This window comes from Girardinichthys multiradiatus, chromosome Y (genome assembly GCF_021462225.1).
Source record: "Girardinichthys multiradiatus isolate DD_20200921_A chromosome Y, DD_fGirMul_XY1, whole genome shotgun sequence".
NCBI classification, from domain to species: domain Eukaryota; kingdom Metazoa; phylum Chordata; class Actinopteri; order Cyprinodontiformes; family Goodeidae; genus Girardinichthys; species Girardinichthys multiradiatus.
Window position 1 is genome coordinate 2153905 of NC_061818.1, and position 26864 is coordinate 2180768.

The following is a 26864-nucleotide window of genomic DNA, read 5'->3' on the forward strand; positions in this document are numbered from 1 at the left end:
CCTCACTGTGAAAAATTAATCTTCTTAACTAGTATAATTATATAAAGCCAGAATGGAACAAGGAAACACTAGACCATAGCTGTGATTTTAGACGTTTTTAACTGATATTTTAGATAATAATAACATTACATTACTATTTTTAAACCTTCTTATTTCGTATAATGTTTAATGACGTTGACCGCAGAGTCAAACTAGGAGGCGGATATTCTACACACACGCACGGAGGAAGGCTTCCAGTGGGTGTGTGTCGTCTTTTTCTCTCATTCAGTGCGACGTTTTATTTAAGTTTAAAGATGGCGGCGGTGCATCTCAGGATCGGGGATCTAGTGTGGTGAGATGACCTTTAAACACAATTATACGCTCAGTTTTCAGTTCAAACTGCATAACGTGTTGTAGTTGCTAGTTTAAAGCCCCGGCCCTGTTTGTGTTACGCAGAAGTAATTCGCTGCAGTGGAAGCGTAGTAGGTTAGTTGGTGTTCAACCCAAATAAATTGCTAACCAAGTTGAGTTAGCTCGCAGTCAGCGAACCAACTACTATAACAGGTTTTAAAGCTCGCATAGTTGGTTTTTTCGGTCACAAAGTTGCATTTTGTCTTCCAGAATCGTGAACCGGTGATGAATTTTGTAAAGTGTCGATTATGAGTTTTATTTTCTCTTCTTGTTGAAATGTTGTGCTAGCTGTGCTAGCATCATAGCTTACGGCGGATATCGTTAGGCTCTGCGTCTGCTCGCCTTCCGTGTTGTTGTAATCTTAGCTCTAGTTCTTGTTTTCTTTACATGCGCCTGTTTTGTGGCGTTTAGCTTCTAATTACATGTAGGAAATTAAAACAAAACGACTCTCGTTTGGCTAATGCAATAAACAACCAACCAGAGTTGATCACAGGCTACCGAAAATATGACAACATTGTCTTCTGTTGTACTCTTTTCCTTTTTTCAGGAGAGAAAACGCCGGAGTAAACTGTTACCGTTAACCTGAAAAGATAAGCCATATTTCAGGAGGCCACGGCCTCTTGACGTTGACTAAAGTTAAGCAGCTGTACTTGTATTAAAACAAACCAAACTAGTAAAGCCCCAGTTAATTCAGACACGGCCTTGGGAAGGAGTTAGATTTGACCAGACTTCTGCACACACATTTTGTACAGGATTAGTTTCTAGTGGGGACAGATGCACCAGTCCTCACTAAAACTGTGGATCAGCAAACTTACAACACATTACATTAGATTTAGCTCCTAAACTCTCCAAGTGCTCATTGTCTCAACACGGCTCAAACAAAACACCACCAGGTATTATACAACTGACTTCTTTCCAGAAATGCTGCCTGTAGCTTGCCTACTATACTTTAGACAGTGTTGTTGAAATGTCATTACTATCTGTTTGAATGAGGATAAATACTTCCAAATAGCTGAATAAATTTTTCGAGGAAGTCAGGAGAAAATGTTGTCATTTTTCAGTTAGCTAACCAGCAGTGTGCAGCACAGGTTGGAGGACGGACAGCGCTGAGTTATTCCATAGTTCATATAACCAGAGAAAACTCCGGTCACTCGGTTTGTTCTCTGGCCTCTTTTTTTGAGGACCTTAAACCGTAGGAATGGGACGCAGTGGGGCTGCATAATGTATCGCAAATTTATGGTTAAAGTAATAACATCGTACTTTATATGCATCATTGTACAAAAACTACATGAACCGCATAAATCATATCATTTTTGCAACATTAAGCATTATTATGACATATTGCATGTTTTCATAATATTGTGCATCTCTAGCTGACAGGAAATTATTGGGATTTTGCAGCCGTTATACTTTGATAGTGGTAATTGTTCTGTGGCTACCTTGAAGTTAGCTTTTGGTGTGTTGAGCAAAGGGCTATTTCAATTTTTTCTAAATTTTCTGGAATAATTTTAATCAGATCCATCTTAAAGTCACAGATGTTTAATCGTTAAACCTAAGCTTGATCAAAATAAAGTAAACAGATATTGCTAAACTCAGCTTGTGATTTGTCTAGGTTTTATTGAATTGCTAAAAGTAAAAGTTTTTTTGTTTTTTTTAACAATGCTGAATGACTACAAAAGAAACCAAATGTTTTGGAGTGGCCTAGTCAAAGCCTGGACATGGATCTATCTGATTGTGATGCTGTGACATGAATTTAAACCGACTGTTCAAGTTCAAAACCCTCCCATTCGGCTGACTCCCTGACCATTGATGTTCCAGTTATTACTGCCGAACCTGGCCTAACCAGTTGTTGGGTTCAGAGGACAATTTATTTTCCAGTTTCTTTAGTTTAAAGAAAACAATCATTTCAAAACTGATTGTGTTTAGTCAGGGTATTGATATCTGATGCAAAATTTTGTGTGATGGCAGGTATAGTTTCTTTTTTAATGTTTGAAACAAATGTCACTTCTCATTTCAGGGGCAAGCTGGGCCGTTACCCACCATGGCCAGGAAAGGTAAGGAACAACACCTTTACATTAACTTAAAGCAATGCAATACGAATAAGTATTTGCTGCGAAATCTGTATGTTTCAGATAGTAAGTCCCCCCAAGGACCTGAAAAAGCCCAGGGGCAAAAAATGCCACTTTGTGAAATTCTTTGGAACTGAGGACCAGTAAGTAGGAGTCACAAAGTATCTGCCCTGATTTTCACCATCCTTTACGTTTTTTTGCCAAATGTGTTTAGAGTTGTGCTTCTGTCTCTCTGACCAGCGCCTGGATCAAAGTAGAACAGCTGAAGCCCTACCACGCCCACAAAGAAGAGATGATCAAGATAAATAAAGGAAAGCGCTTCCAGCAGGCAGTCGATGCAGTGGAAGACTACCTAAAGCAAGCAAAAGGGAAAGAACAGGTACTGGAGGGTTGCTTCGACTGTTACTGCAATGTAGAATAGAGATAACTTCTAGAAAATCTGAATATTCTCTTTCTGCGTGAGAGGAAATGTGGTGCTTTGTCTTGTATCATTTTAAATGATTTTGTGTTGACATGAAAAAGTCCTGTCCTACAATGCAAGAAGTATTAAAAACAGGTTCATACCCCTTTAACTTTTCAGCATTTTCACATGACAACCACAAGCCTCTGTGTATTTTATTGGAATTTTATGTGCTATAGCCACTAGAGGGAAAATGATACATGGTATTAAAAATTCTCCTGAGAACAACTGAAAAGTGTGCCCTGCATGTGTATTAAACCCTTTTCAGTTTAACACTCATATGAAATCCAGTGCTGCCTTCAGACATCCAGCTGTTTGTAACTGAATTTCAGTATAGATGCAGCTGTTCTGTTTTCGGTCTCAGAGGTTCTTTAGAGAACATGAGAGAACAAACAGCATCATGAAAACCAAGGAATACAGCAGACAGGTCAGGGAGAACATCGGGGAGTAGTTTAAAGCAAGATTAGGTTCTAAAAAATTTTTACAAGCTTTGAACATAGCCTGTTCACTTTTCTACTGGACTATGTTAACTTAGCAGGTCAAATGGACAACTGAGCTAGCTGCAGCAGGTTACGGTGGGTTTTCACATTTAGTTCTGAACCTGTCGGTCTTCTTTTAACCAAAACGTACTCTCGCTGGAGGCTTTCAGTGCACTGCTGGTACGTTGAACACATGCTACAACATGTTAGACATGTTTGGATGGAAGCTAAAATGACTGTGATTTTTACAGAACTCTGATTGTAAAGGAGATTCAAAAGCAAAAAAAACATCCAACAAGCCACTGAAAATTCTAGAGGAGGACGATGAAGACCTCAGTGCATTGAAGGACCCTTCTGAAAAGGTCAGTGGTGTCTTGTATTATCAAAAGTAATACAATTATTTAGGTATGCCACATCTCATTCTGGCATCCATGACATGTTTTCGTTGTTCCGTAAGAAAACATTTTGATGTGAAGTGACCCCTTCCACAAGTGCTGTTTTATACCCGTCAGAAAACCAATTATCATTTTAATGCTTTACAATCATCCTTTCACTATTCTTTTAGGTAAAAGTAGAATGTGTTAATTTTGTTCATCTGGAGTAATTAAGTTCATTTTTTGTATATATAAAACAGAAACAATCCAATTTCTATACAGAAATATCTATTCAATCCATCATACAGACAGATTTAAAATCAATCACATACATTCCTATTCAATCATTGTTTTATATTATTACGGTCAAGTTAGGTTTATTATTTAATACTAGTCAAACGTTTTTCTATCTAAAGAAACGCAGTAGATGGCGTTGACTTTGCACCATTCCCTCATACTGAGCATGCATGTAGTGACAGTGGAGAGGAAAAACTCCCTTTTAACAGGAAGAAACCTCCAGCAGAACCAGAACCAGAACCAGGCTCAGTGTGAGCGGCCATCTGCCACGATCGATTGGGGGTTTGAGAAGACAGGGCGGACATACAAAGTAACCCAGAAGCACTGATCCAGGAGTCCTTTCTATGTGAAATAACAGTAAAGAGTTAATGGATGCAGTAGAATCCATACTATGGGTTGATGATAAAGCTTCTGTTCAGGTTATCTCAAACACCAGAAAGCTCTTTAACAAAAGAAGAAGACAGTGATGGTATATTGTCTGGTTGTTTTTCATGTATTAATCCAGTTGGTTATTTTCCAACAGTTTCAGATAATAAATAAGAATCTTAGGAATCATTGCCCTGAAAATGTACGTCTTTACATAGACATAGATCATTTAACTGTGATGCTACCATGAAATAAATCCTTAAATGTAGTTTAAATAATTGTAGGACATTAAATTTTGTAGAATCCGGTCTGCATTCCTGCCTCAGACAAATTTCCATTACCTGGTGTGTGTAGCTAATTTTAATGTGAATGCGTACAGATCCTGGTTACAGTAGACCAGTTTTCTGAAGCAGGGTTTTGAAGAGTCCTTCTCTTGTTGTCATCTAACAATGCTGATACGTTTTCTGTTATTCAAGTGGGTTTTTGGATATTTTTACCTTCCCTCCACACACTGGGACCTACAGCAGTTCCCCCTCTACAGCAAATATAGACCTTTACCAAATCACCCTCTCCTTTGATTTTTAAAGGTGAACATGTGTCTTTTTCCTCCTTAAGGACTTAACTGATTCTGACCCTGAGCCGTCTGCTATTGAGAGGCTGGGGGCTGGACCTGGTTCAGGATTCAAATGGGAAAGCAGTGTAGGTGAACCCCTCCCTGCCTCCCCTTGCTATCAAGCCTGCCCTGCCTTGCTGTTTTTCTACCTGACCTTAACCCTAACTTTGGCTTTAAATCACCAACGACTGCAGACCTTTCCCTTCTGACCTGTTTGGTGCTCACCTTTGACTGCTGATGCTGTTTGTTGGGTGTTTGTGTGCTCATGAGATGGTCAGTGACTTTTAAAGCAGTGCTTCTAGAACGGCAGAGGTTTGGGGCAGTTCGCACAGAAATAAATTACACAGGCCAGAAGTCTTGATTTGTTGAGTAGGTGGAGGTAAGGAGAACCAAAATGCTCTCTTAGAAAAGCGTTGATGACCACTCTGAAGTACTATTAGGTCCCGTGCTCCCTGGTGTGTATGTCTGTGTGTGTAATAAAATAGTGAACCCCTAGAATAGAAACATTTCAGCAACAGTCATAACTGATAAGATTTTCCTTGTATTAATGATGCCTATCTCAGTGGTGACAAATGTTTGCTACCATCCTGCAGAGTTTATAGTTGAATCCACCCATTTCCTCATTACTGCTCAGTCTTAACAAAAGCAACCATTTCCTCTTGTGGAGCACAGTGGCAGAAAGCTTTTTCTTTTAGTGCCTCAGAACTGGAAATGTTCATTCTATTAACTTTTGACATTTGCTAAACCTACAAACCTCCCCTATTTACAATTTACAACTACAGATAATGAAAACTCAAAATTTAGTGTCATAGAAAATTAGAATATTACATCAGATTCAATAAAAAAGGAGATTTTAAACAGAAATTTCAGGCTTCTGAAAGGAATATTTATTTCTATGCACTGAGTACCTGGTTAGGGCTCCTTTTGCATAAATTACTGCATCAATGCAGCATGGCATGGATGGGATCTGCCTGGGGTTCTGTTGAGGTGCTCAGGAAGTCCAATTTTGCTTTGATACCAGCCATCAGGTCATCTGCATTGTTGGTTCTAGTGTTTCTCATCTTCCTCTTTACATTACCCCATAGATATGAGGTTCTGATCAGGCCAGTTTGCTGACCAGTCAAGCACAGTAACACCATGGTCTTTGAACCAGCTTGTGGTGCCTTTGGCAGTGTGGGTCGGTACCAAGTCCTGGTGGAAAATGAAACCAGCATCTCCATACAGTCTGTCTCAGAAGGAAGCATGAAGTGCTCTAAAATGTCCTGGTAGATGGCTGCGTTGACTGTGGACTTCAGAAAACCAAGTGGACCAGAACCAGCATTACATGGAACCCCTAATCATCACTGACTGTGGAAACTTCACTCTGGACTAGAAGAAACGTGGATTCTGTTCCTCTCCACGCTTCCTCCAGACTCTGGGACTTTGATTTCAAAGTAAAATGCAAACTTTACTTTTATCTGAAAAGAGAACTTTGGACCAGTGAGCAGCGGTCCAGTTCTGTTTCTCCTCAGTCCAGATAAGACGCTTGTAGCCCATGTGCAGTATTGGTCTATGTGCAGCAGCTCTTGATGTGCTGACTGCAGCCTCAGTTAAGCTCCCTTCTAAATTCTTGGATGGATTCTGCTTGACTATCCTCACAAGGCTGCGGTTATCCCTGTTGCTGGTGCAGCTTTTCCTCCCACTGAACAGATTATGACCCAGTTGTATGTAATATTCAAATTTTCTGACACTAAATTTAGGGTTTTCATTCTCTGTAAGCCATAACCATCAAAATGTCAAGAAATAAAGGCTTGAAATATTTCCCACTATGTTCAGTGAATTTTTGTAAATTTCACTTTCTGAGTGACAAACATATTAAACATTGTCACAATATTCTAATTATTTGAGCTGTGATATATCAAGCGATTAACTTTAAATAATCATGTCAGTTTTTTTCTTACGGACGTATTTATTATATCTGAAAGTATGACTCGTCCTAAAACAAATGGAGAAATTCATTACATTGCTCCAAAACCAAAATATACATTTTAAAAGGTTTTTATTCCAGTTAAGCTTTTATGTTTTGTTGTAAAATATAATTTAACATGAAGATGCACTATTTCTTTTGGTTCTGATCCCTGCCAGAAAAATATTAGAGATTTAGAACCTCTGATAAACCACAGTAACACTTAACTGACCTGGTAGATGTTTATTGGTGTCATATAACCATATTTCATTACAAGAGAATATAGAGTGTACCTTTTCCACCAAACTGGTTCCATTGCTTAACTGGTGCTAGTTCTTTGCGTTTCCACCATGGCCCGGTTCGCGGCTGGACCAGAGAAAAAGTTGCGTTCATCAGCGGTTGGAGGTGGGCTCATGGGGAACAGCAGCCAATCAGAAAGTTTTCAGAGCCATGTTTCAAGCTCCAGTGTTTAGTTTTGTTTTTGATCCATCAAATTTAAAAAATTGCTTCGGCAATGACACAATAACAAAGTGTTCTGGACTGATCAGGACAAAGGTTGTTGCAGCCTGCCTTGTTCGCCAGTCAGAGTTTAATTGGGTCAACGTGCCGCCCCCCTGAATCCATAAACATGTCGGACTCTGTTCTTTACCACTGTTGGTCTTGTAATGTCTCCAGCTGGTCTTAATAAATCCTGCCCTCAAAACTGCTTGACTCCAGTCTTCCAGCTGCTGGATGAGAGATCAGTTGAGATAGAGATAGAGGGGCGTCTCTGCTGAGTCTGCTGCCCCCGAGACCCGGTCCCGGATAAGCGGAAGACGACGAGTACGAGTACTATAATAGTGATCCAATTGTAACCATAGCTACACTGTTCACTGGAGTTCTAAACAGTACAAAGTGTTGCTACAAATGTTGCATGGCTGGGTCCCATGTTATTGCACACATCTGCACTCTTTCAGCTCATGTTTGCCTCTTTTCTGAATGCTTTGGAGAATAAATAGAGAATACTTGTGACAAATTTGGAATGTTTTCCCTCTGCTCAGTATTTTCTGTGTTCATACAGAACATTTTTCCACTGAGCTCTGTTTGCCTTACAGCCTGTCAAGGACGACCCACATTTTCATCACTTCCTGCTTAGCCAGTCCGAAAAGGTGAGAAGAAACAAAGTTTCTCATCATTGTAACATTTGCAAGCGCGCGCGCAAATGTTACACACACACACACACACACACATACACATACACATGTGTTTTATTATGTTTGACTTTTTATTGACTTCCATTATTTTTTATTCATTTCAATGATCTAACCCTGTTCCTTACCCTAACCATTACCACTACTCCAACCTAAACTCAATTTACACCTCAGTCTCAAACCTAACCACTAACCCAAGAACAGCATTTAAAAAGTGAGGTCCGGGGAAATGTCCTCACTTTCCAAAAATATCCTCACTTTGCTGGTAAAAACTGAAAAATGGTTCTCACTCGGCATCAAGTACAAGAACACACACACTTATTCATGCAGGGTTGCAGCAGAGCTGGGGCAGAAGGGGGTTTAGCCTCTGATACTTAATAACTGTCCATTCTACATTAGAAATATTCTTTGTTTTATACTAGAGGTCTCAAATTAAAGTTCTCTAAGGGCTGTGTTCTGCAGCTTTCAGACCCAACACACCTGTGGTAAAATGGTAAATGGGCCCAAAGACCCCAAAGCGCTTTACACTACAATCGGTCATTCACCCATTCATGCACACAATGTAGCCACAGCTGCCCTTGGGCAGACTGACATAAGCGAGGCTGCCATACAATCGGCGCCACCGGCCCTTCTGACCACCATGGGCAGGTAAGTCAGGTGTCTTGCCCAAGGACACAGCGACTGAGATGGACAAAGCAGGAGTTCGAATTGGCAACCCAGCGGTTACAGGATGAACTCTTACCACCAGAGCCACAGCCACCCCCACTCCTGAATTAGATGTCCCATCAGCCATTTGATTTAGACAGTGTATCTTTCTACTTGTCAAGTTCATCAAAAACATGGGTGCTTCTAGGTTTTCAAAAATAAATCCACTTACATGTTCTCATCATTAATACCCCAGAGATTACAACACATTTATTTTTCAGTTCCCAGCCAGGTACCAATAGCTCCTCGGCCCGGTACTGACCACGTTCCTGGTAACAAACTGAAACTAGAAACTGCTTTTAACCTCTTCACACCTTTCTCCCTGACATTTCTGTGATGATCCTTGGTCTTCATGATGTTGCTTGTTCATTAATGTAATCATAATAGCTGCATTTATACTCAGATTACATTACATGTCTACTAGTTAGGTGTCTTCTAAAGGCATTTGGTTGCACTAGATTTTATTTAGGGGTATCAAGAGTAAATGTGGCTGAATACAATGCACCCCACACTTTAAAGGTTTATGTGCTACTCTGTGATCAGTTAAATAAAATACAATGATGTTGCCTGAAAACCTCAGTGAAGTGAACCAACTTTACACAGGCCTCATCAGGTCAAACATGTATGACGTGATCAGGCTGTCCCATCTGTTGACCTCAAATGATTGCCCTGGATGTGCATGGGGTTTTCCATATACCGCTGCTGGTATTTGGGACAGTAAACTTGTTAAATGTGTGGTGTTCACATGATGTTTGATCTGCTTGATGTTAATGTGTTATAGAGCAGATAATTTATTCATTTAACCATTGAATTATAAAGAGTGGCTGGACGTTTTCCATTTTAGACCATGAATCCACTGTGAGCTGAGCAGGTTTACCTTTGATGACTAACTCAGTTCTGAATGAACATTTGTCCTGTGTTTACTGGTCGCCTCATCTTTAGCATTTTTCCCCACAGCCAGCATCATCAATGGAGCCAATTAGCAAGCGGCTGAAAATCATTGAAGAGGTAAGGGAAGTAGTAAATTTACCAAAAACTAAATTTACATTTTATTTACTGTGATATTGACAGGTGCTTTTCTTTTGCAGGTCACAGGTTCAACTTCTATTCAAGCAGCAGACAGCACAGCTATTAATGGCAGCATCACGCCCACAGATAAAAGGTACAGGTAGCGTTTTAACTGCAGGATTTCCAAATTATAGGCCAAACGAATACTTTGTCTGAAAACTGCTCACATACTTCATCTGCATAGTTAATGTTATCAATTTTTACGTTGGCTTATGTGGCCCTCATGGGTTTTACCCTGCAGGATAGGCTTCCTTGGTCTAGGCCTCATGGGTAGTGGCATCGTTTCCAACCTGTTGAAAATGGGTCATGTTGTCACCGTGTGGAATCGCACTGCAGAAAAGGTACTGTAATAAAACAGTTGCTGCCACAGAAATGTTAGATGTTTATTTATTGTTGATCAGCGCCAGTATCTCTACAGTGTAGGGAAGCTGAGTCCACCAATGCAGAGCTTAGCTTCCTCTTAATTAGACTGTCTGGTTAGAGCTCAGCCTCAGAGGTCACTGAGTCAGATCAGCGTGTTACTGGGAAGCCAAAGCAGGATGACGTTCATGATGTTTAGCACAAACACAGTGGTATTTATCTCATGCCTCTGAACAGACAAGTTCATGTTTCTGCTATGTGCCGTACACAGATAGTTTATTACCTTATTAACACTATAACTCTGTTCAGACAGAACAATAACACCTGTGGGTCCAGTTGACTCCAGACAGAGCTAAATACAGGTTTTGTTCATCAGACCACCTTCAGAAGTAGCCTGGGACTCTGATATCTGCAGTAGTTTACCTGCCTCCCATCTTATTATTATGCTGCCTTCTGTTTGCACTGTGTATGAACCTTCCTGCATCACCTTTTGGACATTTTTCGACACTAACCCTGTTCCCCGCCATCATCGTAACTGCTGCTGAACTGTTGGAATGTTTGGATTTTTATGTTGTATTTGGTCCTATTTTTTATTTGCTTATTGTCTCTTTAATCAACTGTGTTCTTTCTCATGGAGCTTCTGAAACATTTCATTGTACTGTATGTTTGCACACTGCAATGACAATAAAGTGTATTCTGTTCTAGTCATAGCAAAATATAAGTCTGCAGTTTTAAAAACATCAACCGTTTGAGCTGCACCAATGTCTACAGAAAGGCTGATCAACAGGCGGGAGAATAATAGTAGAAAATAAAGCCTCAGTGAGAGTAGTTGTTGTTCTTACTTTGGATGTTAGCAGATGAACTGGATGGCTTGTATGATAAAACCAGATCTGCAAAATAAGTAGGACTGAAATCATTACCGGCTTTAAACTAGACTAAAATAGAGGTTCTTCCCCACCGTGGGTAGTTTTACTTTCTGAGGATCATTTCCAATTATTCAAACTTCAGTTTAATATTTCTGTCATCAGCCTGACTGAAAATTATTGCTGTATCTCCTGATGATCTTCAACAGTGGTAGCACGTATAAATTAAAGGTCTTCTGTAAACTCATAAACACCACGTTTATAATTTAGCCAGGTTTATTTTCACCAATCCGCCGTCTCTCAGCTCAACCATAAAAACCATCCTCAAACTCCACCAAACTCTCGCGATAACACCTTTCCTCCCAGAGGAGGTTAACAATCTCCCTCTTTCTCTTTAAATAAAAATTAACAATAGATAGGAGGTTTACCTTGGCTAAAAAACAGTCACCAAAACAAATTTATCAGAACATCGTAGCATTTTCAAAGCTACAACCAAATGAATGTTAAACAGTGCACATAGCATCAGTGTCCATACACCCTGATTTGGTGCCTTAAGGAGCATAAGGGGGGCAGCACCTTTCTTAGTCAAACTATCAGCGAGTTGTGACTTTGCTTCTGACCAACACACCCCTTTGATTTTGTTTTCTTTAATGCTTCTTATTTCCAATCTTAGTCTCTTTTCTGTGACTTGTTTTGTCGACTTCAGTGCGTCAAACAGGGAATGGTTATCAGTAACACAAGTGAGGGGGAGAGAGTTAAGATCTAGTGCACCAGTAGTGAGCTCAGAGTAGCACGTAGCTAAGAATATTGCATTGTCAATACCATCTGACATGGCAAGGGTTTCTCCAGCTAATGTGCTTCTTACCTCACGTCTGATTTTCTTAGAAACAGAGGGGAGAATTTTCCTGTGTTTTTTTTTCATTAGGAACCTCGATCTGGAAGATTGCCCAGTGAAGCATCACTGAAGATAACTAAACCCAAGTTATTACTGTTGCCCAAATGTTGAAACTTAAGTGTGACGTTCTCCAACTTGAGTTTGTGAATCATTTTGTTCACATCATGTATGGACAGAACAGTAGCATTCTTAATGCTGGATGCCAGGCTACGTGTCAAACATAACATGTGCTCTAGTCTGTTTTGCAACCCATAAAATCTGACCTATTTTGGACCTTAGTTCTCTCTCTGTGTCATTTAGTGGGTTATCTCGCTGTACAGCTCGTGATGCCTGTAAATGAACTGTTTGCTGGTTGTCAATGTAACTGTGCTGTTGCACCTGCACCACATCACCCAAAGTAGCAATGTGCATCCCCACATGCTAAAACTCTCATGCTCTTCACGTCCCACATGAAAAGCAGACTTAACTACAGGTCCTTCTCAAAATATTAGCATATTATGATAAAGTTCATTATTTTCTATAATGTCATGATGAAAATGTAACATTCACATATTTTAGATTCATTGCACACTAACTGAAATATTTCAGGTCTTTTATTGTCTTAATACGGATGATTTTGGCATACAGCTCATGAAAACCCAAAATTCATATCTCACAAAATTAGCATATTTCATCCGACCAATAAAAGAAAAGTGTTTTTAATACAAAAAAAGTCAACCTTCAAATAATCATGTACAGTTATGCACTCAATACTTGGTCGGGAATCCTTTGGCAGAAATGACTGCTTCAATGCGGCGTGGCATGGAGGCAATCAGCCTGTGGCACTGCTGAGGTCTTATGGAGGCCCAGGATGCTTCGATAGCGGCCTTTAGCTCATCCAGAGTGTTGGGTCTTGAGTCTCTCAACGTTCTCTTCACAATATCCCACAGATTCTCTATGGGGTTCAGGTCAGGAGAGTTGGCAGGCCAATTGAGCACAGTGATACCATGGTCAGTAAACCATTTACCAGTGGTTTTGGCACTGTGAGCAGGTGCCAGGTCGTGCTGAAAAATGAAATCTTCATCTCCATAAAGCTTTTCAGCAGATGGAAGCATGAAGTGCTCCAAAATCTCCTGATAGCTAGCTGCATTGACCCTGCCCTTGATAAAACACAGTGGACCAACACCAGCAGCTGACACGGCACCCCAGACCATCACTGACTTGACACTGGACTTCTGGCATTTTGGCATTTCCTTCTCCCCAGTCTTCCTCCAGACTCTGGCACCTTGATTTCCGAATGACATGCAGAATTTGCTTTCATCCGAAAAAAGTACTTTGGACCACTGAGCAACAGTCCAGTGCTGCTTCTCTGTAGCCCAGGTCAGGCGCTTCTGCCGCTGTTTCTGGTTCAAAAGTGGCTTGACCTGGGGAATGCGGCACCTGTAGCCCATTTCCTGCACACGCCTGTGCACGGTGGCTCTGAATGTTTCTACCCCAGACTCAGTCCACTGCTTCCGCAGGTCCCCCAAGGTCTGGAATCGGCCCTTCTCCACAATCTTCCTCAGGGTCCGGTCACCTCTTCTCGTTGTGCAGCGTTTTCTGCCACACTTTTTCCTTCCCACAGACTTCCCACTGAGGTGCCTTGATACAGCACTCTGGGAACAGCCTATTCGTTCAGAAATGTCTTTCTGTGTCTTACCCTCTTGCTTGAGGGTGTCAATAGTGGCCTTCTGGACAGCAGTCAGGTCGGCAGTCTTACCCATGATTGGGGTTTTGAGTGATGAACCAGGCTGGGAGTTTTAAAGGCCTCAGGAATCTTTTGCAGGTGTTTAGAGTTAACTCGTTGATTCAGATGATTAGGTTCATAGCTCGTTTAGAGACCCTTTTAATGATATGCTAATTTTGTGAGATAGGAATTTTGGGTTTTCATGAGCTGTATGCCAAAATCGTCCGTATTAAGACAATAAAAGACCTGAAATATTTCAGTTAGTGTTCAATGAATCTAAAATATATGAATGTTACATTTTCATCATTGCATTATGGAAAATAATGAACTTTATCACAATATGCTAATATTTTGAGAAGGACCTGTACATTAGTTACAAAGTGGTCTGAACCTGCCCAAAGAAAATCATCTACATGTGATTTATTCTTCTCTATTAACACTCATTTCATCATCTGAACTCTCCGACACATCAGTATGAACCATGCCTTCAGTTTCTCTATCATTTTCAGTCTGGGCAGTAGTGGTTTATCCTCCCTTTGTACATTCACTTTATTTAGCCTGGACTGATGTACTCAGACAAGAATCCCACCATGTCTTATGAACACTACAGCTCCATCCTGACCAATAACTACACCAGAGCCCTTCCATTCTGTATTATCTGCTCGCTTGTAGTACACTTTGTCACCTGTCTCATACTTTTCATCTGTAGGCCTTAGCTGCTTGCGCTATGCTCTTCCTATTGTTTCTGAGCATTCCACCTCTGTGAAGGCTCTCCTGGAAGCATGTAGTGCTGTTAAGTGCTGTCCTACTCTAGTACTCATAGAAGTACCCTCTAGAACAGGTAGTTTATCAGCCAAAACAGAAGGGAGATTAGGACTGTGACCAAACACTGTAAGAGTCCAGTCTAGAGCAGTTTGCAAACCACACCCATTTTCCCTTTGCACCTTCAGGAGGATCTCAGTCAGTGTCATGTTGTGTCTCTCAAGCAGTCCATTGCTCCAGGGACTGTATCCCGTTGTAGTCTTTGTCTCAATGTTAAAAGTTTTCTTCCATGTCATTCATTTCCTCATCTGTGTAGATCCGTTTGGGAGCACCGTGTACACTTATCCATAACTGGATGATTTCGGAGGGTTTCTTGCTCCTCACAATGTTTCCACGCTGAAGCGTGTGAACTGTTCGATGATGTGCAGATACCATACGCCTGGTTCCAACTCATGTAAATCCATTGCCACCGTCTCATTGTATTCTGAGGCTAAGGGCTAACCAACAGCAGGCCTGGGCTTGGCCCTGCTGTATCTCTGACATATCTCACAGTCCTGAATAATCTTCTATAAAATGACTGAACAGTCTTTGTCAGTATTTCCAGAGCTGTGAATGAACCTCTGCAGACGATCTGCGGAGGCGTGGCCAAACTGCTGGTGCAGCTTCAGGAGAACTTTTTGCTTCTCTTTTATAGACTTCCCTGCTGTGACGACAAGGACTTCACTTTCATTTCTACTCATTTTTGTAGTTTAATCTCGGATGTCCTCACAATAGTATCCTGAACTAGTGAACTCAAGAGGAATGTTTTGTTTGAACATGACAACTCTGTCATTCTCCATATCTAAAACAGTTCAATCTCTCTTTAGAGACTCAGGTCTTTAATGTAACTATCCAGTCACTTTTCACCACAAACGGTACGTGTGCAGGCTGTGTCAATGATAGCTGATCCAAGTGAGTCAGTCAGAAAGATCTTAGAGTCCGTCATTACTTTAGTAAACAATGTAATGTTACATTCCTCTACATCTTCTGTCAGCTTCACTTCATTTCTCCGATGAGGACAGTCTTTAGCCCAATGGTACGTGCTCTGACAAATGGCGCATTTTGTTCGTTTACCATATTTGTCAAGTGGATTTGTACCATGCTGTGGCTGCCGCTGTCCGCTCTGTGACGGGCAACTGCTCCGCCTGAATTTTCCTGGTGGTCTTTGCACTGTAAATAAAATGGCATCTTGTGTCTCGCTGCCGATGCTTGGTGCGCTGGTTTTTCCTCCCAAAATCCGCTTTAATCCAGACTTCATAGACGAAAAAGTCAAATCTGTGCATGCTGTGAGAGCAAGCTGCCTATTCTTCTCCTCGAGACATGCCGTGTCCAGGAGTTTAAACGCCAGCACAGCGTCAGGCAGGGTCATATTGTACTTCTTCATACGGTTGTATCGTTGTTCAAAGTCTATTATGTAGTCCGCCATTGACATTGTTATCTTTGGATATCGAGTCAAAATAGGAGTATGCCTCATAAGCGCGGTCTTTTTCTTCTCTTAGAATACCTCATCAAATTTAGTAAGCAAGGTTTCCATACCGTTATCTTTGTTCAGATTTTCTGCAGATATTTCCAAAGCAGTCTCTCTGGCTCTCCCTTCGAGCCCCAGCGCCACTGCTAATGCCTGTTTTTTTTGGGTCCAAGTTCATAACAAGCCTCAAATACTAACTTCATTTTTCCAGCAGTCGTATGGCCTGGTCGCGTCAAACTTCAGTGGTACTCAGTAATTGGTAACCATCGTCTGCTACCATGAAAACTCATAAACACCATGTTTATAATTTAGCCAGGTTTATTGTCACCAACCCGCCGTCTCCACGGTTCAACCCAAAAAACAGCATCGCCAAATCCCCCGTTCCCTCCACCCGCCTCCCCCAGACTCTCGCGATAACACTACAACCTAAAATTAGGCCTTGTTGTATAATAAAGCTTATCAAGGGACATGTGGCAAATCACTCCACAACAAACCCACGAGAATCTGAGGGGAGATTTTAATGATAGGCGAGAATCTTTCGCAATCCTACTGGAGCTCCAACTCCCTCATTAAGACTTTACTGTGCCAGAGCTGCTGAGATACTGTAAAACAACACAGCTGCGTGTTGCGTTCCTATCTCCTCACGAAGTGCAGACAACAGTTTTTTTTTCAGGTGTCTCGTTTTGATAAGATTTACCACAAAATAATATTGTCAAAAACATTATTAGGTGCAGGGCTAATCTGTGGTGCTGCTAGTGCTTCTCTGTGTATGACACAGTGTGTCCACTGTGCATTTAGTGAAACCTCCTTAATTAGTGTCTGCAGCCCTTTGAGTTTTCCTCCCATGGTCTTTGCTCCACCGAGAGTTCTCCATTTTAGGCCATGTTTAATCATTTATAAGGCCAAATAGATTTTCAGCTCCGCTTGTTGTTTATTGTGTCATCCCCAAATGAGTCAGAGTCCTGCGACATTCCCATTTGGCCGTGTGTAGGCTGTTCATTCGTGTGCCTCCCAATGGTATGATGGGGTGGTAATGTCATCGACCCATAGTTTCAGAATGACCGCTCTACTTTTTGGAAAGAAGCCATACCACATTCGAATGTCTGGTTTGAACTGGGACAGTGATACAGCAGTGTGGCTGCAAAGATGAGCTCCCCTATGAACAGCTCTTGGTCATTCACACATTAGCCAGTCAGGGTCAACCCAACCTGTGCCGGGATGTGCTTACTTGGCCCTACTGATTGAGCAGAGTGCAGAGCTGCTCACACTAATCAGATTAACACCCACCATCATTCTACCTTGCTTCTTTCACACAGAATACATTCAGATCAAGCTACCAGTTTGTGTATATTGTGAGTGAGGGGCTCGTCAACTACGCCAAGTTAATCAAGTGGTCTTGAGATCGCCGTGATTGGAATAATTAGTTTGTTTGTTATTCAGTGTAGAAGGGTTTTGCTGTTTTAACAGAGATTCACCGAGAAACTCCGGTTGAGACCACACACAAACATATTGTATGAAAACCACCCAGTCTGACACTGAAGTGTTCCTGTTTTAGCTCACGTAGGATCACCAACATTTGTTCTGTTCAGTGCCACAACAATGAGACAGAGAACCTTGTTAACACTTTCTTCAAAGTCAGAACTTTGCATACATTAACAGCAAAGATGATGATGTCACGGCATTGTAAGCTTCTGATTGGTCAGTTCACATTTTTTAACTTAAATGGAGGCACACCAGTGAGTGTATCATACAGTTTAAAGGCAATTCTACAAAATAGTGAGGAGATGTATCTAAACGTCTGACTTTGAAGCAAACATTCTCTCTCTCTTTATTCAGGAATTTAGCAAACAGGAATATTGGTAATTCTAACCAACTTAAAACAAGAAAGTTTAGTCTTATTTAATGTCAGACAACGACATATACATACAGATACACGCAGTGGCTCATGATGCTTTACATAAATCTACTGTAACACCTTTCATGAAACTGGGAGTGCAGTGTTAGATAATAGAAAGAGGTCAGAGGGGTTGATTGCCACTCTCTGCTGTGTTTTAGTGTGACCTGTTCATCCAGGAAGGAGCCAGGTTAGGCCGGACTCCTGCAGAGGTGTCCTCCATGTGTGACATTACTTTCTCATGTGTCTCAGACCCCAAGGCTGCCAGGGATGTAAGTATCTTCTCAACGACTGCAGAAAGGCTCATATTATCTACTGTACGTGCAGTTCATCAGTTAACTTGTTTGCTGATTAACTCTTTAATATCCTGCTTTTCCAGCAACTGCTTTCAGAAAGATATTCTCAGCATGTTAGAGTCTGTACAGGTCCTTCTAAAAATATTAGCATATTGTGATAAAGTTCATTATTTTCCATAATGTCATGATGAAAATTTAACATTCATATATTTTAGATTCATTGCACACTAACTGAAATATTTTAGGTCTTTTATTGTCTTAATACGGATGATTTTGGCATACAGCTCATGAAAACCCAAAATTCCTATCTCACAAAATTAGCATATCATTAAAAGGGTCTCTAAACGAGCTATGAACCTAATCATCTGAATCAACGAGTTAACTCTAAACACCTGCAAAAGATTCCTGAGGCCTTTAAAACTCCCAGCCTGGTTCATCACTCAAAACCCCAATCATGGGTAAGACTGCCGACCTGACTGCTGTCCAGAAGGCCACTATTGACACCCTCAAGCAAGAGGGTAAGACACAGAAAGACATTTCTGAACGAATAGGCTGTTCTCAGAGTGCTGTATCAAGGCACCTCTGTGGGAAGGAAAAAGTGTGGCAGAAAACGCTGCACAACGAGAAGAGGTGACCGGACCCTGAGGAAGATTGTGGAGAAGGGCCGATTCCAGACCTTGGGGGACCTGCGGAAGCAGTGGACTGAGTCTGGAGTAGAAACATCCAGAGCCACCGTGCACAGGTGTGTGCAGGAAATGGGCTACAGGTGCCGCATTCCCCAGGTCAAGCCACTTTTGAACCAGAAACAGCGGCAGAAGCGCCTGACCTGGGCTACAGAGAAGCAGCACTGGACTGTTGCTCAGTGGTCCAAAGTACTTTTTTCGGATGAAAGCAAATTCTGCATGTCATTCGGAAATCAAGGTGCCAGAGTCTGGAGGAAGACTGGGGAGAAGGAAATGCCAAAATGCCAGAAGTTCAGTGTCAAGTACCCACAGTCAGTGATGGTCTGGGGTGCCGTGTCAGCTGCTGGTGTTGGTCCACTGTGTTTTATCAAGGGCAGGGTCAATGCAGCTAGCTATCAGGAGATTTTGGAGCACTTCATGCTTCCATCTGCTGAAAAGCTTTATGGAGATGAAGATTTCATTTTTCAGCACAACCTGGCACCTGCTCACAGTGCCAAAACCACTGGTAAATGGTTTACTGACCATGGTATCACTGTGCTCAATTGGCCTGCCAACTCTCCTGACCTGAACCCCATAGAGAATCTGTGGGATATTGTGAAGAGAACGTTGAGAGACTCAAGACCCAACACTCTGGATGAGCTAAAGGCCGCTATCGAAGCATCCTGGGCCTCCATAAGACCTCAGCAGTGCCACAGGCTGATTGCCTCCATGCCACGCCGCATTGAAGCAGTCATTTCTGCCAAAGGATTCCCGACCAAGTATTGAGTGCATAACTGTACATGATTATTTGAAGGTTGACGTTTTTTGTATTAAACACACTTTTCTTTTATTGGTCGGATGAAATATGCTAATATTGTGAGATAGGAATTTTGGGTTTTCATGAGCTGTATGCCAAAATCATCCGTATTAAGACAATAAAAGACCTAAAATATTTCAGTTAGTGTGCAATGAATCTAAAATATATGAATGTTAAATTTTCATCATTACATTATGGAAAATAATGAACTTTATCACAATATGCTAATATTTTGAGAAGGACCTGTATAACTTGCCTAATTGTTTGCAGTTGGTGTTGGGACCCAGTGGAGTGCTCCAGGGAATCAGGCCAGGCAAGTGCTATATAGAGATGTCCACTGTAGATCCAGAAACCATCACAGAACTCTCACAGGTAACAGTTAACCAGACTGTAGCTTTATACTTTACATATGGAATGTTATAGGCACTCATTATCTGGAGAAGTATATGTTCTCAGTTTTGTATGTTTGAATTTTAGGTGATCACATCACGGGGTGGCCGGTTCCTGGAGGCTCCAGTGGCAGGAAGCCAGCAGCTCTCCAACGACGGGATGCTGGTTATCCTGGCAGCTGGTGATAGAACGGTCTATGAGGACTGCAGCAGCTGCTTTCAGGCCATGGGCAAGACCTCATTCTTCCTCGGTACGTAGGCTACACTGATGTGGGTGTTCACATCGGTAGGAAAATTGGTTGACTGAACAACTACAGGCCATGCACACCACAAATCTAGCCTTTTAGAGTGGCGAGAAAGAAAACCATTGTTGAAAGAAGTCATAAGTACTCCTGTTTGCCACAAGTCATGTAGGAACACAGCAAACGTGAAACGTGATCTGAGTAGATGAGACCAAAACAAAAAGCCAGGCACCACCTGATTATCAGGAATTAATAGCCAAACAGCTCTCAGTCTCTGTCAGTTATTGTTTTATGGATATCTGCCTAGTGAGGTGTGGTATTATAGAACAATAAATGGAGGGAATTCACACACAGTTGTTTCCAAACGGCAAGCATTAGAAACATTCACAGAATAAACACAAACAAATTCTCTCCAAATAAAAGTATGTATTAACAGAATACTTCCGTCTTTAACTAGGCTGGCAGCTTCCAGCTAAACCACAAAGCAAAAAGGAAAGCAAAGAAGAAAAATAAACTCTGTGCAGTAATATCACAGCCCAGCATCAGTGTGTGTGTGTTTGTCAAAACAAAGGTGTGCTAAATGAAAGACCGGATGAGGACAAATTAGCACTAAGGCTAAATAAAGAACAAGAGTTGATCCATTTTTATATGTATGTATGTGTCCAGCTAATTACAGGAAATCAGAGTGTGGTGCCATAGCTTAGCGAACAAGCAAGATATGCAGTTTACAAGGTGGTGGTTTGCGTTAGCAGCTAACGGAAGAACCCACAAGCTAGCATGTCTCTGGAAGTTATGCTGACGTGTGGATGCAGGTTTGTAAGCCAAGAGGAAAAGGACACACTGAAAATCCTTTTATTGGTGGAAAAACTAGAATGGTTTAGGTCAAAGCGCAGGCAGGCCAGGCAGTTTTTCAGTTTTTATCTGTAAAAAAAACCTTGAAAATGTTGTAGCATTTTCTTTCCGCTTGACAGTTACGCACTACATTCATTTGGTCTGTCTTATAAAATCTCAATAGAATACAATGTGCTGTTGTACTGTGGCAAAATGTAAAGCAAAAAAGTCCAAGGGGTGGGAAGAATATTCCAATGCAATGTTGTATCGGCAGGTTTTCCTGTTCTTTGGTGTGAGTTTAAACCGTGTGTTTTTGTGTCTCAAGGTGAAGCAGGCAATGCAGCGAGGATGATGCTAATCCTCAACATGGTCCAGGGCAGCTTCATGGCCACCATTGCAGAGGGGCTCACTCTGGCTCAGGCCACCGGCCAATCACAGCAGACCTTCCTTGACATCTTGTGCCAGGGCCAGATGGCGAGCACCTTTGTGGACCAGAAATGTCAGAGTAAGTCTCTGAAGATTCTGAAGTGTCTTTCTATGCTGGCTGATATAGATTTTGGTTCTGGACTGCTTCACGGCTTTAATGCTTTTTTGTTGTTTTTAGTCTAAGCTCTGCTGAAAAAAACTTGCATGACCTCCAACATGTCAGAGCAGGTATACTATCATGTTATTTTCAGTTAGATACAGCACAACTGTTTTTTGTGTGTTTCTTCTAGATATTTTGCAAGGCAACTTTAAACCAGACTACTATTTGAAACACATTCAGAAGGACCTGAGGCTAGCCATCTCCATGGGCGACATGGCCAACCATCCAACTCCAATGGCTGCAGCAGCCAATGAGGTACTGCTGGGTTTGTTTTATATGTGCTCCTTAAAGTAGGAGTAAATTTATTTCACTAATTCACTTCAAAAAGTGAAATTTATAATGTGTATAGATTCATTCCACACAGTGATATGTTTCAGCAGGGCAGGTCAGGTTATTGTGATAATTAAGGCTGAAATGAAATCTCCTAATATGAATATTACAAATCAGAAAATATACATATTACACAAGAACACACAGTATATCAGAAGTGTTCTATCTGGTCTGAGGAGAAACAGAACTGGACTGTTGCTCAGTGGTCCAAAGTCCCTTTTAGATGAAAGTATAGCTTTTATTTCATTTGGAAATTAAGGTCCCCGAGTCTGGAGGAAGAGTGGAGAGGAACAGAATCCACGTTTTTTCAAGTCCAGAGTAAAGTTTCCACAGTCAGTGATGATTTGGGGGCCATGTCATCTGTTGGTTCTGGTCCACTGGGTTTTATCAAGTCCACAATCAACACAGCCATCTATCAGGACATTTTAGAGCACCTCATGTTTCCTTCTTATGACAACCTTTATATAGAGATGCTGGTTTCATTTTCCAGCAGGACTTGGTACCGGGCCACACTGCCAAAGGTACCAAAACCTGGTTCAATTAGCAATTTGGCATGACCAGAACCCAACTATTCAAATGACCTGAAGGCCCTCAGCAGAACCACAGACTGATCACCTCCATGCCACGCTGCATTGATGCAGGAATTCATGCAAAAAGAGTCCTAACCAAGCACTTGGTGCAGATGCTGTACAATACCTGGACAGGCTTTCATACCTTTAAATTAAAAATCCTATTATTGGTCTGATATATTATTCTAATTTTCTGAAAAATTAGATTTGGATTTTATTAGCTGTAAGCCAGAATCATCCTAATGAACAGAACTAAACACTTGTAATATGTCACTCAGTGGGGAATGAATCTGAGTTTCAGTTTTTCAATGATATTTTACTCTATTGAAGTAGTAAATTGAATAGAATAGTCTTTATTGTCATTGTGCTGGGGGTTGCAACAAAATTGAGGTTGTTCGCTCTGGGCTACCATACACCACAGTAGGATAAAGAAAAAAATAACAAGGCATTAAAGAAGGTTTTCTCTTAAAATAGAGATATGATAGATGAAGTGTAATATACACTAGAATAAACTTTGCATTAATATTCTAATTTATACAGATGCACCGATATTAAAGTATTTGCTTCTCTAAACTAGTGGTACTTCTTTTAATTTGGTTATGTCTGTTGGGATGAATTGGTTCTAGTCATGTGCATCTCCTTTTCACTGTTCCACTTGCAGGTTTACAAGAGGGCTAAAGCACTGGACCAGTCAGACAATGATATTTCTGCAGTCTACAGAGCCTACATTCACTAGAGAGAGAGAGGTGACTTATCCTCTGGACCACGCAGTCTTTAATCATTTATCTCTTCTTTGTCATCTAATGAGTTTTTATTTGAAATTCTAGTGGTTTTATTTCATTTTGCCCTAGTGCCAGTCACATTGTTTGCCCCATGCTACCCCAAGTCTGGGATTTTTGCTTTTTTTGTTTTTAAAGACAAAGTGGAGCATTGCACTGACTGTACTGGGAAGGACAAACATTGTAAGAAAGCTCCAAAAGGAGGTTGTACTACTATGCTGCAGCAGCAGTCCTGGTTTCATCTTTTTGAAAAATGGTCAACAAAATACAGTGTCTGGAGAGATCTTGGGGTCCAGCCCCACTGTGTGGCTAGAAGCGTTGCTGTCATGTTTTGTGCACACATAAAGTTAAACCTTTTTTGTTCAAGTGAGTATTTTAAGTGTAATCTTTGCTTTTTTTTTTTCTTTAACTCTCAAGATCCCTAACAGAACCACCAAGAACATGCCACTGCATTGCCTTAATATTGAAACCCTTCAAGTATTTCAAGTATAGATGTATTTATTTATGTTCCTCTGTAGGTCGTATTGTGCAGCATGGTCATGACTTCTTCCTGTGGTAAACTGAATCCTTGTCTCTTACATCAGAGGGTGTAATCTCTAAGGACCGATCAACAACTACGTTGAGGCCTTAAACTCCAGTAAAAGCTAGTTTCACCAGAATCTGAGTTCCGCTTATTAAATCATTGGGTTTTTGGGTTTGGGGAAAGTTCTCGTATCTTCATCTTTTTTGAGTTCAGTTACTCCTCTTAAAGAAGGCAAATCCAGTTTTTTATTTGTATTTTGAAATGTTTATTATTGGTTGGGAGTTTATAAAAGCCGTGGAAGAATATTAAGTCAAGTAACTGAAAGGTTTAGGTGGGATTTAACAACCGATAATCAAATCTTTATTTAAATCTTCAGCTGATTTTTGATAGAATATAAACTGTTACATGATTCAACTCGGGGTCCAAAATGGCATGTTGAACAGCTCTGTTTCTGATGGTTTCCTCCTTTGCTTCAACTAACAAGTAAAGTAAACACAGAGCCATGATGTTGTCAGATGGACTCTGCTTCATGCTTCAGTTGTTTGCTAAGAGAAAAACAGCACTTCCATCTGATATTACTGGAGAGCATGTTAATTATACAGCCTGTTAAGTTCTGTCAACTTCATTTTCCACATCAAAATACCTTTTTTCTTTTTAATACTTATTTTAGGACTTGTTGATCTGCGGACATAGATCTTCAGCTTTTAAGCACAGCACTTTCCACAGTTTACCGAGACCTTTTATTACAGCAGCAGTAGAAAGATTCAAGTTTTGATTAATTTTAATTGTTTTTACAAAATCACAGGTGCTACAATTGTCACCCATAACAATCCTAATAACACAAATCAGAAATATATAAATCAGAAATGTATTTTTAATTATAAACTTTTATTAAAGTATCAAAGTTTCTAGTATCTATTTAGCTTTTTGTCATGAAATTCTTATTTCTTTTAGTCACTCTTCAATATGGAATAGAAAAGAGAATATAGCATTCAAGTAAGGTATGAAAATATATACTGGACTAAATTTTCAGATGATTAAAAAGAGAAAAAAAATCTGTTACTCCAAGTGGGAGATGCTGCTGCTAATTAATTTAAGACTTCTGTAGCAGGGGTGCCTAAACATGTGGTGGGTGCTGTGGCTACATAACAAACAGCTTCTGATCCTCAGAAGAAAACTAAAGACAACCAAATGGCAAATTTATTGATGCGAAAATAAAAGACAGATGTTAACAATGGGGATTTGTTTTGTGAAAATGCTGCATGTCTGGTAGATTGTATGCAATGACCTGAAGAATCAGCACCCTGATTGGACAGGTAACAACCAGAAGACCCCAGTGTTTTTGTTTTTCTACATTTTCATCAGTTGAAAGTAGAAAGGATTTGTTTTTTGTTTTTTAATTAAACTCTTAAGTTGTGTATGAGGACTCAAGTGTTTTATTTTGAAAAACTTCCTGTTTGCTATGACAAAGATCTTTTTTCTTTAGTTTTTCCAGACACCTATGAGGGTGAGAACCTGTTTTTAGAAGACAGTTGTAAATAGCACATGAAACTACATAGGGTTCCTTTTGTATTTACAATAACCAGAATTACTGACAACTACATTTGTTTGGACTCTGCGGAATGACTAACATCTATTTCTTGATACAGTAGATGGTTTTGTTCAACTGTAAATGGTTTATAAATATGTGGCTCATACAGTCTGGCTTATTGCATTGAAATCATAAGGATAAGGATTTGGATCCCATCAATAGAGAGAGGATGCAACTTTGGTTTGGGGGAATATTTATGAGTTTGTGTACATGTAGAAATACCAAGAATTTTGTGCTTAATAAATCTTCTCTTGATTACTGACATTGATTTACTGTTTTGTTTCTTTTTTCATGATGAAGACGATGTTTGCATAGTAAGTCATCAGGATTGTGATGTAAATGTAAGTACAGTTTATAGTAGTTAAAAATTTACCAGAAGTGACATCATGCAGCTTGTCAATATTTACTGGATGCAAACTAGAGGCTGTGTAGAAATGAAGAAGCCACCCTCTGTCTGGCTGCAGCAGTCTCACACGTCGTGACTGACTTTGGTCCGTTCTTTGTAAGGTTGCTTCATCTTGTTTGTTTTTGCCATTTGTATCTGAGCAGCTTATCTCTGGTCCTAACAAAACATTTCAGTTTAAGACCTGGACTTTGACTGGGTCATTGACCCACACCATGCTATTAGACTTGCTGCCATGTATGTATTCATTATACAGTATGACTTAAATCTAAGTTGTTTAACATAAGGTCTCCCATATTACTCTAAAATATATATTTTATATGGTTTATGGTAGATTTAATGATCATCTCAGTGGGTGTGCACCATTAGTCACCCAGTAAGGAAATTTGTCTGTTGCATGCACATCCTTCAGTAGGTTCCAGTGTAGTTTGACCCTAGGGCCTAGGGTAACCCTATCCCTAACCGTAGAAAGTGAAACTCAGATTCATTACATGTAGAGAAAAATAGGCTTCTTGTAATTTCCAGGCCAGGTAATGAGTGCATATAAATGAGCAGACTTTCCTGAAGCCTGATGTTTTTGTTTAAAATATCACTTTCATTGATCTGATGTACAGGTCCTTCTCAAAATATTAGCATATTGTGATAAAGTTCATTATTTTCCATAATGTCATGATGAAAATGTAACCATCATATATTTTAGATTCATTGCACACTAACTGAAATATTTCAGGTCTTTTATTGTCTTAATACGGATGATTTTGGCATACAGCTCATGAAAACCCAAAATTCCTATCTCACAAAATTAGCATATCATTAAAAGTGTCTCTAAACGAGCTATGAACCTAATCATCTGAATCAACGAGTTAACTCTAAACACCTGCAAAAGATTCCTGAGGCCTTTAAA

At 40.5% G+C, this 26864-nt stretch overlaps 1 protein-coding gene across 2 annotated transcripts; it reads left to right on the forward strand.

Annotated features, from left to right (window-relative positions):
* Nucleotides 1-220: 220 nt before the first annotated feature.
* Nucleotides 221-25819, forward strand: LOC124864766 (putative oxidoreductase GLYR1). 2 transcript variants are annotated; one of them, XM_047359671.1, is made up of 16 exons: nucleotides 221-331; nucleotides 2408-2444; nucleotides 2523-2602; nucleotides 2700-2838; nucleotides 3650-3760; nucleotides 5051-5134; nucleotides 8088-8141; nucleotides 9846-9896; nucleotides 9977-10050; nucleotides 10198-10297; nucleotides 18104-18214; nucleotides 19988-20089; nucleotides 20195-20357; nucleotides 21505-21684; nucleotides 21896-22020; nucleotides 23326-25819. In XM_047359671.1, exons 1-16 carry the CDS (start codon nucleotides 294-296, stop codon nucleotides 23398-23400), a joined length of 1524 nt encoding a protein of 507 aa, XP_047215627.1. In that variant the 5' UTR covers nucleotides 221-293; the 3' UTR covers nucleotides 23401-25819. The 2 variants fall into 2 exon arrangements, with proteins under 2 accessions (XP_047215627.1, XP_047215628.1); XM_047359672.1 differs by lacking the exon at nucleotides 5051-5134.
* Nucleotides 25820-26864: the final 1045 nt, after the last annotated feature.

Coding starts and splice junctions, on each gene's coding strand:
- LOC124864766 (XM_047359671.1), top strand. CDS start 294: ATGGCGGCGGTGCATCTCAGGATCGGGGATCTAGTGTG. Junction 3,761..5,050: donor TGAAGGACCCTTCTGAAAAG/GTCAGTGGTGTC, acceptor TTCCTCCTTAAG/GACTTAACTGATTCTGACCC. Junction 22,021..23,325: donor TGGCTGCAGCAGCCAATGAG/GTACTGCTGGGT, acceptor TTCCACTTGCAG/GTTTACAAGAGGGCTAAAGC.